This window comes from Callorhinus ursinus, unplaced genomic scaffold (assembly GCF_003265705.2).
Source record: "Callorhinus ursinus isolate GAN/ISIS: 27379988/994484 unplaced genomic scaffold, GSC_fseal_2.0 scaffold2, whole genome shotgun sequence".
Lineage (NCBI taxonomy): Eukaryota > Metazoa > Chordata > Mammalia > Carnivora > Otariidae > Callorhinus > Callorhinus ursinus.
In genome coordinates this window covers 98,252,306-98,265,612 of record NW_027397064.1, presented here as the reverse complement: position 1 = coordinate 98,265,612, position 13,307 = coordinate 98,252,306, and the positions used below count along the sequence as shown (strand labels likewise).

General features: G+C 44.4%; 1 protein-coding gene across 4 annotated transcripts in view; it reads left to right on the top strand.

Moving 5' to 3' along the window:
• The first annotated feature begins 840 nt into the window (after window positions 1-840).
• The window catches only part of CCDC93 (CCC complex scaffolding subunit CCDC93), a 92,092-nt gene continuing 79,625 nt past the window's right edge, over window positions 841-13,307 (top strand). For 2 of the 4 annotated variants that reach the window (XM_025857247.2, XM_025857242.2), the window contains exons 1-3: window positions 841-1,026; window positions 5,305-5,418; window positions 6,867-6,961. In XM_025857247.2, the coding sequence (XP_025713032.1) occupies window positions 985-1,026; window positions 5,305-5,418; window positions 6,867-6,961 (251 nt within the window). In that variant the 5' untranslated portion in view covers window positions 841-984. Of the gene's footprint in view, window positions 1,027-3,714; window positions 3,731-4,624; window positions 4,728-5,304; window positions 5,419-6,866; window positions 6,962-13,307 lie in introns of those variants that run through there. The other 2 variants (XM_073884940.1, XM_073884945.1) reach the window with 2 other exon arrangements.

Here is a 13,307-nt window from a genome sequence, read left to right as displayed (position 1 = left end):
TCCCCCCCCCCAGAGGGAACGATTTCTTATACAGCAAATTTTCATGTCACCTCTTTCTTCATCGCTAAAACGAAATAAATAAATTCATAAAGCTGGAGAAGCCCCTTTGAAGCAAGTGAGTGTTTGGAGGGGGTCTTGTGGCCCGGGAGACAACCCTTTTAAAATATAACTGCCATCCATCTTCTGGGACAGACAAGGGGTGCATCTTGTAAGCGACGTGGCAGCTAAAATGACGTCAAAACCGAGTTGCACTCTCAGAGATGACCTTTTCCTAAGAAACACTCAGAGCTAGGGATGTTGGGAGAAGGGGGATATTATCCCAAACCGGGTTTCCTGGGAAACAAGACGCACTGGCTGGAACACTGTGGAAGCAGCGGGCGTGCCGCCTTTCTCGGGGGCTCCGTTCGCTGGGCCGGATATACAGCGAGAAGTTTGCCCAAGTGCGCGTGAAGCAGGGGACACCCCGATTCAGCTAGAACCGGGCCGGGGTCTGGAATTCCCAAACGCATTCATGCCGGAATTCGAACACCAGAGCGAGGGGGCTTCCGAAGTCCGGCTCACGGAGCGGACAGCACCCCCACTTGGGGCATCCGATGCCTGTGAAACGCAGAGAGGGAGCCAAAATGCAAAATTTCCCCGAGATGAAGGAATCGCCTCTTTTGTAAAGCACCTCGGAGAAAACTGCGGAGCTCCGGAGCTAGGGTCCCGCGAACACCGGCCCGAGAGCCCAACGCGACAGTAGCTCGAGCTTTCCCCGCCGACCCGCCTTGCCCCGGGCTGCTCTCACGCAGGCGCAGTTGCGCCGCGCTCGCGTCCTAGCGCGCATGCTCCGCGGGGCCGCCGAGCTCCCGGCCGGCGGCGGCGGCAGCGGCTGCGGAGGAAGTTCCCGCTTTGCCTCCACCCCGGTAGCAGCTTCGCGGCTGGGGACAGCTTCCTCCGGACGCTCCGCGATCTTTGCCGCCGCCGCACGTCTGTCACAGGACCATGGGGTTGACCAAGGGGCCGGAGGGCCAGGGTCTCCCGGAGGTAAGGACCTCCCTCTCCCTGACACGTCCGGGTTCTTGGGAGAGGGCCGAGCCCGCGGGGCTGCTGGCAGAGCGGGTCCCGGGCAACGTTTGGGGCGCCCCGCCCCCTTCTCAGGTGTGTCCCCCGCGGGGAGAGCTGGCCCTGTGCGCCGGGGACCGAGCAGATCCCCCTGCCTGGGCGGGGGCGGAGACAAACTTCAGCCGCTCTCGGGTCCCCCGGGACGGAGGTGGTCTTTGAGCCCAATACCTAGCCCCACGCAGCCCCAGGCGCCGAGGGGCCCGGGGTCCCACTTCTCCCAGGCAGTGTTCCCCGACCCCTAGCGCCGCAGGGCTCCCCCGAAGCCCGGCGCTGCTGCGCCCTGGGAGTCACGAGACGCGTGCTGGGACGGTCCGGGCTCGGGTTGTGCAAAGGGTGGTGACCTTGTGGCGCCTGCTGCCGCCTCGAGGGGCCGCGGGGTCCCGACGGCCCGCCCCACTCGCCTCGGTGTGTGCAGGGAATGCACGCCAGACCCTTGTAGCAGCAGGAAGTTTGGGAACCGTGCGCGCACTGGGTTGTGTGCTGGAGGCGACGCGCTGTGTGGCCGGCAGAGCGCCTGGCGGAAGCGTGGCTGCTTCCCCAGAACGTAGCGGGTGCCTTTCCTTCAGGGGTGTTTGTTATTAAATACTCACCGGATCCTGAGGCATAGGATAATCAGTGGTTTGCGGATTTCCACATTGGCTAGGAATAAAGGGAACGTGCATTTCCTTTTGGCTGCAAGTGTCATATAGCTAGGTGGTTTGCACGTGTCTTCCAGTCGCTTTACTCCAAAGCTAAGTCTAAAGTACTAGATTCTGGAAAGAAATGGAACCCACACTGCACCTCTACCCCCCCTCCTAAAGTTCTGAGGCAGGCATTTGGCAGGACTGATACCTTGACATGTTGAGTGGTTCCTTCGCTTTCAACTGCCTGTCATCCCACCCGCCCCACCCCCTGCCAATCCTCAATTCTTTCATCCCACAAGTAGCCAGTAATTGAGGGATCACTGTTCTGTGCATAAAGGCTGGGGATATAGTGATGGAAGGACAGACTTATCTGTCAGTGTATGTTCCCAGAATGTAAGTCTATTTTGTTGTAATCTTAGGAAAACCTAAGAAATGTCATGTTGTCAGAACCCTTGTATTAGGTAAAACCTTACATGCAAATTACATCGATGGAATGGGGGATTGTGAAGACTGAGAACTGTATCCTGGTATTTGATATTTCTTTTTTTTTTGGTCACTTGTTTATTTTACGTTCTCATCAAGTTTTTGCCTGGCCTTTTGCTACTGACTCCTGTCTGGCCTCTCAGGTTTCACCTTAAATCCCTCCAATTGAGTATCCCACAGTACTATAAATGGGGGGTCTTTTTTTTTTTAAGATTTTATTTATTTATTTGACAGAGAGACAGAGACAGCGAGAGAGGGAACACAAGCAGGGGGAGTGGGAGAGGAAGAAGCAGGCTTCCCGCTGAGTAGGGAGCCCTGATGGATCCCAGGAGTCTGGGATCATGACCTGAGCGGAAGGCAGAGGCTTAATGACTGAGCCTCCCAGGCACCCCAATGGGGGGGTCTTTCTAAAGTAAAAAGCAACATGATCCTCTGAGTCCTTCGTTTAACCCTTCTCTGACTGCCAGGAGGCTGGGTCTGATATGTCACTTTTCTAGGAACCTAAGACAGTTCTTGGCAATTAGGAGGCATACAGGATAGATATAGTTAAATTACTATCATTTAGTTCAAAGACCAGTACATATGACTATGGATAGTCTGTGTCATTAAGCTGTCACTCATCCAGTTAATTCCTTAAATTCAATTTTTTAAACCCTTTACTGTATGTCTGTGAAGGACAGGAAGATAGCTAGACTTGGCCCTGCCTTCCAGCTTCCGTGAACTACAGTACAGAGCAAATGAACATTTAGCGTGCCTGGTTTAAGAGCTCACAGTCTTTCATCTTTATCAGAGTTTTAGTTTTTTAACAATGGATGTATTAACCAATCTGATGGCTTTTTATACCCTCAAGAGAGGGTATTCTTTCAGTCACTATGTGTTAGCCAGTGGCCCTTTCTCATTTTCAGTATTAATCTGTGAAGTGAATGTGGAGTCTTATTAACATTCTCCATTCAGTGTCTTGCACCAAGACGTTATTTCACAGGTTATATTGCAAAAGTGTACATACTTCTCCATTCTGGGTGTGAGTGGATAAAAAACATGGGCCATGCATCTGCCCTGGGGTTGGCCAGTGGGTGTTCATTAGGTACAAGGCAAAGCAGGAATGATCCTCCTGGGATGAAATGTCCTCTTCTTGGAAGTGTTTTCATGATAAGTGATGATTGAACAAATGAAGGGTTCCTCTTTTACATCCTGGGAGTTTTAAGAAAATACTTATATCACCCCATTTTTCTCTTCTACTCCATCTTTGTGAACCATATTGCTCTTTACCTTCTCATTTCTTTGAGTCTCCCCACTTAGAGATGTTCCTTAACTATCCCACATCTTTTGCAAAGGAAGAGAATGTGTGAATAATTAATATTACTTTGTTTTTCATGTCCCCTAAGAACCAGGGAATACTTTGATAGGCTGGACCAAGGTGATTTGAGAGAGGAGTAAAACAAGCTGTCACCTGTACCACCTCCTATTGCAAGAGACTGTCAATCACTTTAATAATTCTTCGTTCAACTATTTGTTAATCTGTAAGCTCCCTCTCCTGGCATTTGTACTTCAAAATAAACTTGAATTTCCATTATCAGTGTCATGACTATGAAAACATTTTGTTAATCCATGACTGGCATAGGTCATGCACTTTATGTGATGATTGAACGTGTCATTCCATATTTAATTGTCCTTTGAGCCTAATGCTACTTCAGAAGAGGTGTTAAACATGACTGAATGATATATGGGTCCTTTCCTGATCCAGCTAATAGCCCATTTCAAAAGACGGGCATATATATTAACACCAGACATTTTACTGAGAAGAGGTTGAAACTTAGTTGTATGAATGGCAAGAACTGTAAATAAAATAGAAATGCAGAGGAGTGACCATTTCAGGCTGCATTCGTCAGGGTTGGCATCAAATAGGAGCTAGAATTTGAAGCTGGTTTCTGGGTGGTTAGAGAATATCAGAAGGGAAGGAGTGTGAACAGTGAAGAAAGGGGAATGAGCCATGCTTGAGACTCGCCATAACCATAACTGGATTGTTTTAGAGGGAGGTAAAGGATGAAGCTGAAAAGATAGGTTGCAGCCAAAGATCTGAATGCCAAACCAAGAAGTTTGGAGTTTATCTTACAGACAGTGTATGATGTGTTAATGATAAGGACTGGGGGATGAGCTAAAGAGGGAAGATGCAAAAGCTGTGATTTAGGAAGGAGTAAGGGAAACAGATTAACAGAAGAAAGATTGAGAGGCTATTGCAATAGTCCTGGCATGAAGTGTAACTAAAAGGGAAGAGGGTAAATGTGACATGTATAGTAAAGGAAGAGTTTACAGGCATTGTTGGGTGAGGGGTAGTCAGGGGTGGGTACAAGAATTTGAGCCAGCTATACATTGGCCGTGTTTTATATAGAGTACTGGTTTTTTATGTTCTGCAGTAATGGAAGAGAGGAAAGGTACCATTCATGAAAGTAGATGGAGGCAAAAGTACTAGAATATTTCAGTTGTTTTTAAGTTGTAGATCAACACCTGGGAGTGAAGGTAAGATACAACTTAACTTTTTAAAATCAGATCCCTATTCATACATTAGATGAATTTATTATTTTTAAGGCAATCCCATTATGTGGCAGTAATCATCCTTCAGTGTATCTCGGTTGAAAGCCCTCCTTGTATTTGCTTTAGAGATCCAAAAGAGAAGTGCAGAGAAAGATACACATCTGAAATCCCTTCTTTGTTCTTGCCCTGTTTGTCAGTAGCTTCTGGGACCAAGATGTGCATGAAGTTTAAAAACAAAAAACAAAAAACCTTCTTTTTGTCTGTAAGGAGTTTATAATTTAGTCGGGAACCTGTCAAGTAAACAGTGTGTTAGAGAACAGGGAGGTAATGTGCTGTAATCTTCCCGTATCTGCTCCCACCACGTCGGACGATTAACACAGCTCATTGACGCCTGAGGACACTGTTCCTTATGGCAACCCTGTGTCCCCACGCTCCTGCGTGAACAGTGAGACAGCCAATGTCACCTGCTCCTTAGCTATTAAATTGTGGCATCAGGGGATACAGCCAGTGTTCCTTTATTTAAGTTAGCTTTTACCAGCCTAACTTTTAACTTTTGTTTTAGGTAGAAACAAGAGAAGATGAAGAACAAAATGTCAAGCTGACTGAAATTCTGGAGCTTTTGGTTGCAGCTGGGTATTTCAGGGCAAGAATTAAAGGCTTATCACCTTTTGACAAGGTAAGGGGAAACCTTTCTAATCATTAGGCTGTGTTTTGTTGGGATGGAATGGTTTACCAGGGCAGAGAAAAGAGGGAGAGATTGTGTTTTTACTTTCTCCAGTGTCCATGTTTCTCTCTGATTCAGGTTCGTTATTAGAAGTGTTCCAGTTTCCTATTACAAGAAAATAAAAATGTATCAGTAGATATGCCTTGAATTCCTTTTCTGTGTACAGAACTTTGGGAAGTGCAAAAAAGCATTAGAAATGGTTCTTCCTTTTAAGGAACTTACAGTTTGAGTGGAGAGATAAAAGTTATGTAAGATAAAATCTGAGTTAATAAGGAGCTGTCCCAAGTCAGTGTGCTCACAATTGCCACATATTCTAATGATGGTAAATTCTGAATTTGGAGGAAAGAGAAGTCACTATGGGGTAAAGTCTTAATTCAGCAGAACCTTCAAGAATCGTGCACGAGGCATAGTAATAAATGTTGAGGGCACAGAGATCAGACCAAGGCCCTGTACTCAAAGAGCCCAGCTTCTATAGAATAGGGAAGGAAGACAAGTAAAGCAACATACATAGAATCAGTGTCACGATGCAGTAAGTGCAGCAGAAATGAAGCTTCCAGATCAGACAGAGCAGGCCAGGAAATCTCCCCAGTGGAAGAAAGTGTTGAGTGCTCCAGTGGGCCATGGCCTGGCTTTGCATAACAATCACTGTGGACTGTTTTATAATACAGATGTTGAGGCCTCACCCTTTGATAGTTTGGTTAGATCTGGACTGGGGCCTGGAATCTGTATTTTATAGGCATCTCGCATGTGTCTAAACACAGCCAGAGATCAGAGTCCCCATCAAGCTATATCTGAAAAGGATTTTGTTTCAGGGTGGTTTTTTAACCTCAGTCTCGTTTGCATCTCTGAGAAGTCCTCTGAGAAAAGTAGAGCAGGGATTCTCCTCTTCTTTAGATACAGGAAAAAAACAAGATGTATGGAAATTCAGTAATGAGCCACAACTTGAGCCTTGCTACTGTCTGTCAGCCTGTCTGATCTGCAAAACACATAATTCCTCTGGAATCTGGCACTTACCTGAAACTGGATTAAGACTTCTCCTGGCTGAGAATTAATGTCCATCCCCCTCAGTATAAAGAGGATCTGTGAATGATATGTCCATTTCATTAATATAAGTCAGGTCCTCGGTCACACTAGCTGCATTTCAAGCGTTCAGTAGCTGTATGTGTATTGGACAGTATGGACACAGAACATTTCCATTGCTGCAGAAGTTTTATTCAGTGGTGCTATTTTAGATGAATTGTAGTTGATGGAGTCAGAAGGACACATATAGTCTCTCTCTAAAGATACATACTTTGTATGGTCATTGATTCTGTAAAAACTTATATTTTTTTCTCCCTTCCATTTCTTTCCCTCTCCCCAAACTAGAATGAGAAAACAGATATTTTCTTTGTGTCTTGCAGGTAGTAGGAGGAATGACTTGGTGCATTACCACTTGCAGCTTTGACATAGACGTTGATTTGCTCTTTCAGGAAAACTCTACAATAGGACAAAAAATGTAAGTTATCAGAGTTTGCCACAGAAGAGCCTTAAGGGGAGAAGGGAGCTAACTTCTGAGAGTCTACTATGTGCCAAAAGTTGTGCTAGATGCTTTACATATTTCATTTTAATTTTCATTGCAATAGGTATTATCAGTTTTATAGATTATGAAATGGAGGTTGATAGAAGCCACGGTCACATAGCTAGCCTGTAAGTCCTTTAATGCTCAGACTATTTCTGACACTTTCTCTCTCTCTCTCTCTCTTTTTTCCTAGTTTCATTGAGAGATTATCGTCACATAACATTGTATTAATTTAAGGTGTACAACATAATGATTTGGTATATATATTGCAAAATGATCACCACAGTAAGTTTAGTTAGCATCCATCGCCTCATATGGTTATAAATGTTTTTTCTTGTGATGTGAACTTTTTCTTATCACAACTTTATATGAACTTTCTTATCACAACTTTTTCTTGTGATATGAACATCTACTGTCTTGGCCACTTTGGAATATACAGCACGGTATTGTTAACTCGAGTCTCCTTGCTGTACATCACATCCCTAGGACGTATCTGTCTTATAACTCCAACTACCTGGTGTACCTTTTGTCTCCCCTCACCCATTTCCCTCACCCCCCACCCTTCACCTCTGGCAACCACCAGTCTGTTCTCTGTTTCTATGAATTCAGTTATTTTAGACTCCATATACATGTGAAATCATACAGTATTTGTTTTTCTTTGACTTCTTTCACTTCATATGATGCCCTCAAGGTCCATCCATGTTGCTGCATATGGCAGGATTTCCTTTTTTCTTTTCTGGCTGAATAATGTTCCGGTGTGTGTGTGTGTGTATGTGTGTGTGTGTGTGTGTGTGTGTGTGTGTGTGTTTGTGTTTACACACACACCACATCTTCTTTATCCATTCATCCATGGATGGACACTTAGGTTGTTTCCATGGTTGGCTATTGTAAATAATGCTGCAATGAATGTGGGGTGCAGATATCTTTTGAGATACTGATTTCATTTCCTCCTGTTAAATACTCAGAAGTGAAATTGCTGGTCATACGGTAGTTCTATGATTTTTAAAATTTTTAATTTTTTAATTTTTTAGATTTTATTTATTTATTTGAAAGACACAGTGAGAGAGGGAACACAAGCAGAAGGAGTGGGAGAGGGAGAAGCAGGCTTCCCACCGAGCAGGGAGCCCGATGCAGGGCTCGATCCCAGGACCCTGGGACCATGACCTGAGCCAAAGGCAGACACTTAACGACTGAGCCACCCAGGCACCCCTATTTTTTGATTTTTTTGAGGAACATCCATACTGTTTTCCATAGTGGCTGCAGCAATTTACAATCTCACCAGCTGGACAAAGGTTCCCTTTTTTCTGTAGCCTTGCCAGTGTTATCTTTTTAGTTAGTCTTTTTGAGTTTAGCCATTCTAACAGGTGTGAGGTAATATCTCATTGGTTTTGATTTGCATTTCCCCAATGATGAGTGATGTTCAGCAGCTCTCATACTTTTTCAAATGCTCTCTAAGAATTTCCAGTGACTGCTTAGTTTATCTCTTTCCAAAGGCAGCTGGAAGGAATGTATTGGATGGAAGTTGAATAGAGTGAGGAGAGAATCTTTCCTTCCCCATTGCCTCTGTGTAAGGCAGAGCCCTACTTTGCCTGCCGTCGAGAGAAGGCAGCATGGACTCCTTGCTAGAGGTTTCGCCTGAGTGTAGCCTGCCCAGTCTTCCATAGCTCACCAGGGGCTTGGGGATTTCTTTAGACCACTAGGGGTCCCCAGTTCTGCCCAGCCCTGCCATTGGGCAGCTGTGTGACCTTGGACAAGCCTCAGTTCCCTTATCTGTCAGGAGAGGGATTTGTGATTTCAGATCTGTGTGCATCTGTGACTTATTTAATCATTTTTCTGAAGCTTTATTCTCCCCCAGGAAAAAAACTCTTCCAAATGGATTAAAGGTGGCTTACAAATATGTATATGAAGCAGTGATAGAGAAAAGGCGAAGCAAAGCAAAAGGAAAACAAATCAAGTTGGGGATAAGGCTACAGCATTTGTCATAGGCCACAACATGCCTTGTTTTCCTAAGGGTGGGCCACAGATTCGGCTCTAAGCTTTCTGGCAGCCAATAACAAGAGAAAAACATGATAAATTACCCAAGTCACAGTTTCCATGCAGAATCACCAAAATTCTTATAATAAGACCAAAGGACATCTCTGGGCTGCTCATTAAAGAGGACATATTGTTCTCTGTGACACTGTGCTCGTGAGTGCCCCGCCATGAATAGCAGAGCTCTACATCTGTGGCATCTGTCATTCTGGGACCAGGGCATCACAGCCAGTGACCTGTCGTGAAGAGTCCTTTACTGGGAATCTCCGGGATAGAGTCTAGGCATGTGGCTCTGCTCTCTGCCGGCTGGGCTAAATCCAGACATAGATTTTTATTCTTGTGTGTTTATTTTGTTTTTATTGTGTAGGTGCTACATCCATGAAGTAAAAAAAAAAAAAAAAATTCAAATACTGCCAAAGGGAACAAAATACACAGCTAATGTCTCTCCCAGTACCCTGGTTTTATTCCCTGGAAAGAATCATCTTTGCCTGTTTAGGTTTTATATTTTTCAGAGAGCTCACTTCCACATCTCTAACTTTGTATGTTTCATTCAGATCTGATAAGAGGAGGAATTTAGCTCACCTGTGCTACTCACTACATCCCCTTTGTCTCCCATCCTCCAGTCTTGTAATTATTATCTGTTTTTCTAGGATCACTTGAATAGCTTTAACCTATATAAGCTTCTGTTTCTTGACTCATTTTCATAAGATGGTTTTTCCTGGTTCCTAGCTATGTATGGTAAATGTTTTGCTATCTGTTTTTCCTTCTTACTTTTAGCCTCCATTTACCATCATATCATTATTCTTACAATGTTCAGGGCATAATATTCATAGTCTGTTTTCTATAATAGCTATTAAATTGTCCATGCTTTATCTACAGGTAGATTCTAAAAGTAAATCTATAAACAGTGTTTAATAAGAACTAAGAATTGTGGTGGTGCCAGAGAAAAAGAAATGTAATCTTCTGGACCATAATGGTGCTGTTTGATAGAGAATATTCAAAATATTGCAGTCAAACGGAATCCTTATTTATTCATTGACTCACCAAATATTTATTGAGTCCCTGCTGTGGGTCAGGCATTGTTCTGGGTACTTTGGATATGTTAATGAAAAATGTCCTGCCCTCACAGAGCTTAGAGTCTTTGCAGGGGGGAGACAGACCATAAACAACTAATTTAATAAATAATTGAATTATATATAGAAGTAATACGTGCTATGGAAAAAAATTACAGCTGGGAGGGTATATGAAAAGGGACATGGTTTGGAGGCAGTTGTATAACTTTAAGTCAGCAAGGCCTTATTGAGAAGGTGATGTGGGAGCTAAGACTTGAGAAAAGAGGGTTCCAAGCAAGGGAGACTGTGAGTGTGAAGGCTCCAAGCAGAAGCTTGCCTGGAGTATAGTGGGGGGGGAGGGCGGGCAATGGAAAAGGTGCAAACAGGTTGTGGGGGCCAGATCAGGTAGAGCTTTGTAGGTCAGAGTAAAGACTTTGAGTAGTCCAAGTGAGATGGTAAATTCTTGAAGGGTTTTGAGCAGAGGAAGAACATAATCTGTTCATAGTCAGTTTTAGAAGGAACCATCTGATTACTGACTAAGGGGGTGAAGTTGGCAGCAGGGAGATTCTTTAGCATGCTGTAGCCAGGCTCACGGGAGGAGATAGCGGCCAGGACAGTGGGCTGGCAGTGGAGGGATTCTGGATCTGCTTTGAAGGTAGAAACAACCGGATGTCATGACAGATTGGATTTGGGTGTGAATAAGAGGGAGTCAAGAATGGTTCTGAGGTGTTTGGCCTGAGCAAGTGGAGGTGGTCTCTACGAAAAGCCACTGAAAATCAGGCACACTGTAATTTGTCCCGTAATTATACAGCTTATTTTCCTTGAGTTCCTGATTGCCTTTTTTTTTTTTCTTTTTGACAAGGAAGCACATAGCCTTACCTGTAGCTCAGATCAGCCAGATTCTTAGTCTGTTTATTAACATAAATTCAACACCTTCTCGAGGACACTCTTGATTGAAGCCTCTTTCTGTTTCAGCTTAAGGGATTGCTTTTGATACCTGCGGCACCCCCGATATGCTGGGGTTTCTTTCAGTTGCATTCTTTCTGCACCAGTCTTACCACTTCCTAGATTCTCTCTATCCCTTCTTCCTAAATTCCCTTGGTGTTTTACAGTGGTTCTTAGCCTCTTTTTCACCTTGGTGTCCTTGGGGGTTCTGATACTTTCCCATCAGTGTGACAGTACTCTTAATAGATACTGGAGTACAGTGTTTTTATACAGATTCTTAATCTGAAATCTAAAAAACAATGAAAACAGGTTTTTTCTTTCTCAGTGTGGATACAAAACTCATTTGGGAACAAAACATGACCTGAACTTTTTTAAGGCTATTTATAGTCTATATTGATCCCACTTAGGTGAACACTCATAAGTTTTGCTGCAGAAATAATAATTTCTTCAAGTATAGATTTCACTTGGGCTCTACATAATATACAGTATATATGATTTACTCTAGCTTTCACTTGGGTTCTACATAATATGTAGTATATGCCTCTTAGGTATAGGAATGTGCAAACATCTAAAAAGTTCTGAATTCTGAAACACATGTGGCCCCAAAGGGTTTGGATTAGGGGTTGAGGATATACAGTATTATGTTCTCTTGTAAGTACTTGATGTGCTTTTAAGTGCAGAGCCATGAGCTATAATTGTGGGCAGAGCTGGAGACAGCGGTTTGCAGGACTGAAGATCCACCAAGACTCCTAGCAATGTACCGAATTATTCAAAAATCTTTTCTGTTTGGTTTTGTAGTATGTTCTGGTTAGGTGCAATTTAGACTATTAGCCTTACGTTTGCAGTGCCTCAGTATGTCCCAGCTGATATGATGGGGGGGCAGGTAGCACTGTCTGAGGAGTGCACTTGCCTCTTGAGGGCTTCATTATCTTTCAGGTTGTTTTCTGTGTGTGCCCAATTGAGGCCTTTCTGTTCTTGTTGATCCTTTTTTCTTGAGGGTTTCATGAGCTTCTGCCTTCTGTCTATATCCTCCTTCTACCCTCCCAGCCTGTCCTAAAGCCCCATGACTGCAGAGTCCTATGCCCAGAGGTCATGAGATTTTAGGCTTCTAATTGAGTTCAGTAACACACAAGTAGGAGGCACCTCGGTGCAGAGCACTTGTGCATGCATTTTACTATTTCATCCTCACAGTATATTTGAATAAAGTAGGACAGGCATCATTCCTTGTTATATGATGGGAGTATTGGACCAGTGGGATCGGGTGACTTGCCAGAAGTTCCAGAGCCAGCAGTGGAGCTGTAATTTAGACCGTGGTTTAATTCACTCTCTTTCAAACTGCAGTGGAGGAGGAAACAGTGTACTGAACCCTCTTAAAAACTGAAGGAATCCGACCAATCACCTGTAGTAACAAGTGGGCATTGTTCATATCTTAGGCTAGAAAACCTGACTGGGGACCTCTGCATTTGTCACTTTCCCAGATTTTCAGAAAGTCAGAGGGTCTACCCTGAGCTCCAGGGAGATACGGGCTGGTGGGCTTCTACAAGAAGTCCTCCTGACTTTTGCCTCCTATCCCCAGGCTGCCTGTGTCTCCCTCACGTCCCTCCCTCAGGCCAGCAATGTTTGTGCCTCCAGCTGCTTCCATATGCTGCCAAGTAAGACCTCAGTCTTGGCAGTGGTTTCTGGGAGGCAGGTTTAAGAGGCTTATAAACCCGGAGGTGACCCAGGGCATCCTTCCCTCAGGGCCCTTATGACCTGGGAAGGTAGTCAGTGTCTGATCAGTGGCCAGAGACAACCCGGTCTGAAGGTGGAGAGGGTTGGGCTAGATCGTGTTGGGGGTCCGAGCCTCTTATTTTTAAGCTACTTCAGTTGCCAATGCAACCAGTAACCCTGTGCAGACTCAGATCTGTAGCCACTAGGGGGACCTTTTCTCCCACTGAACCCAAATATAACTGAGCAAAAATGCCCCATGTCTATCAATAGTTAATACCTGCCCTGAGCAAGGATGCCAAGTCTGGGTCATCTTCATTTGCTAAGCTTGGAGTTTAGGGAACAGGGCCAACTAAGCACCAATCTCCTCCCCTCACAAGTTTCAGAGAAATTAAACAAGGCATGAGAGTCTGATGGAGATTAAAATGAAAAATAAAGTGTGTTATAGAGAGGACCTTAAATATGCTGCCAATTGGTTTCGTTAATACTTGCCCACCAAGCTATCCCATTTGAGCCCCAGCAACAGTGGGACAGCCATAGGCTTCCCT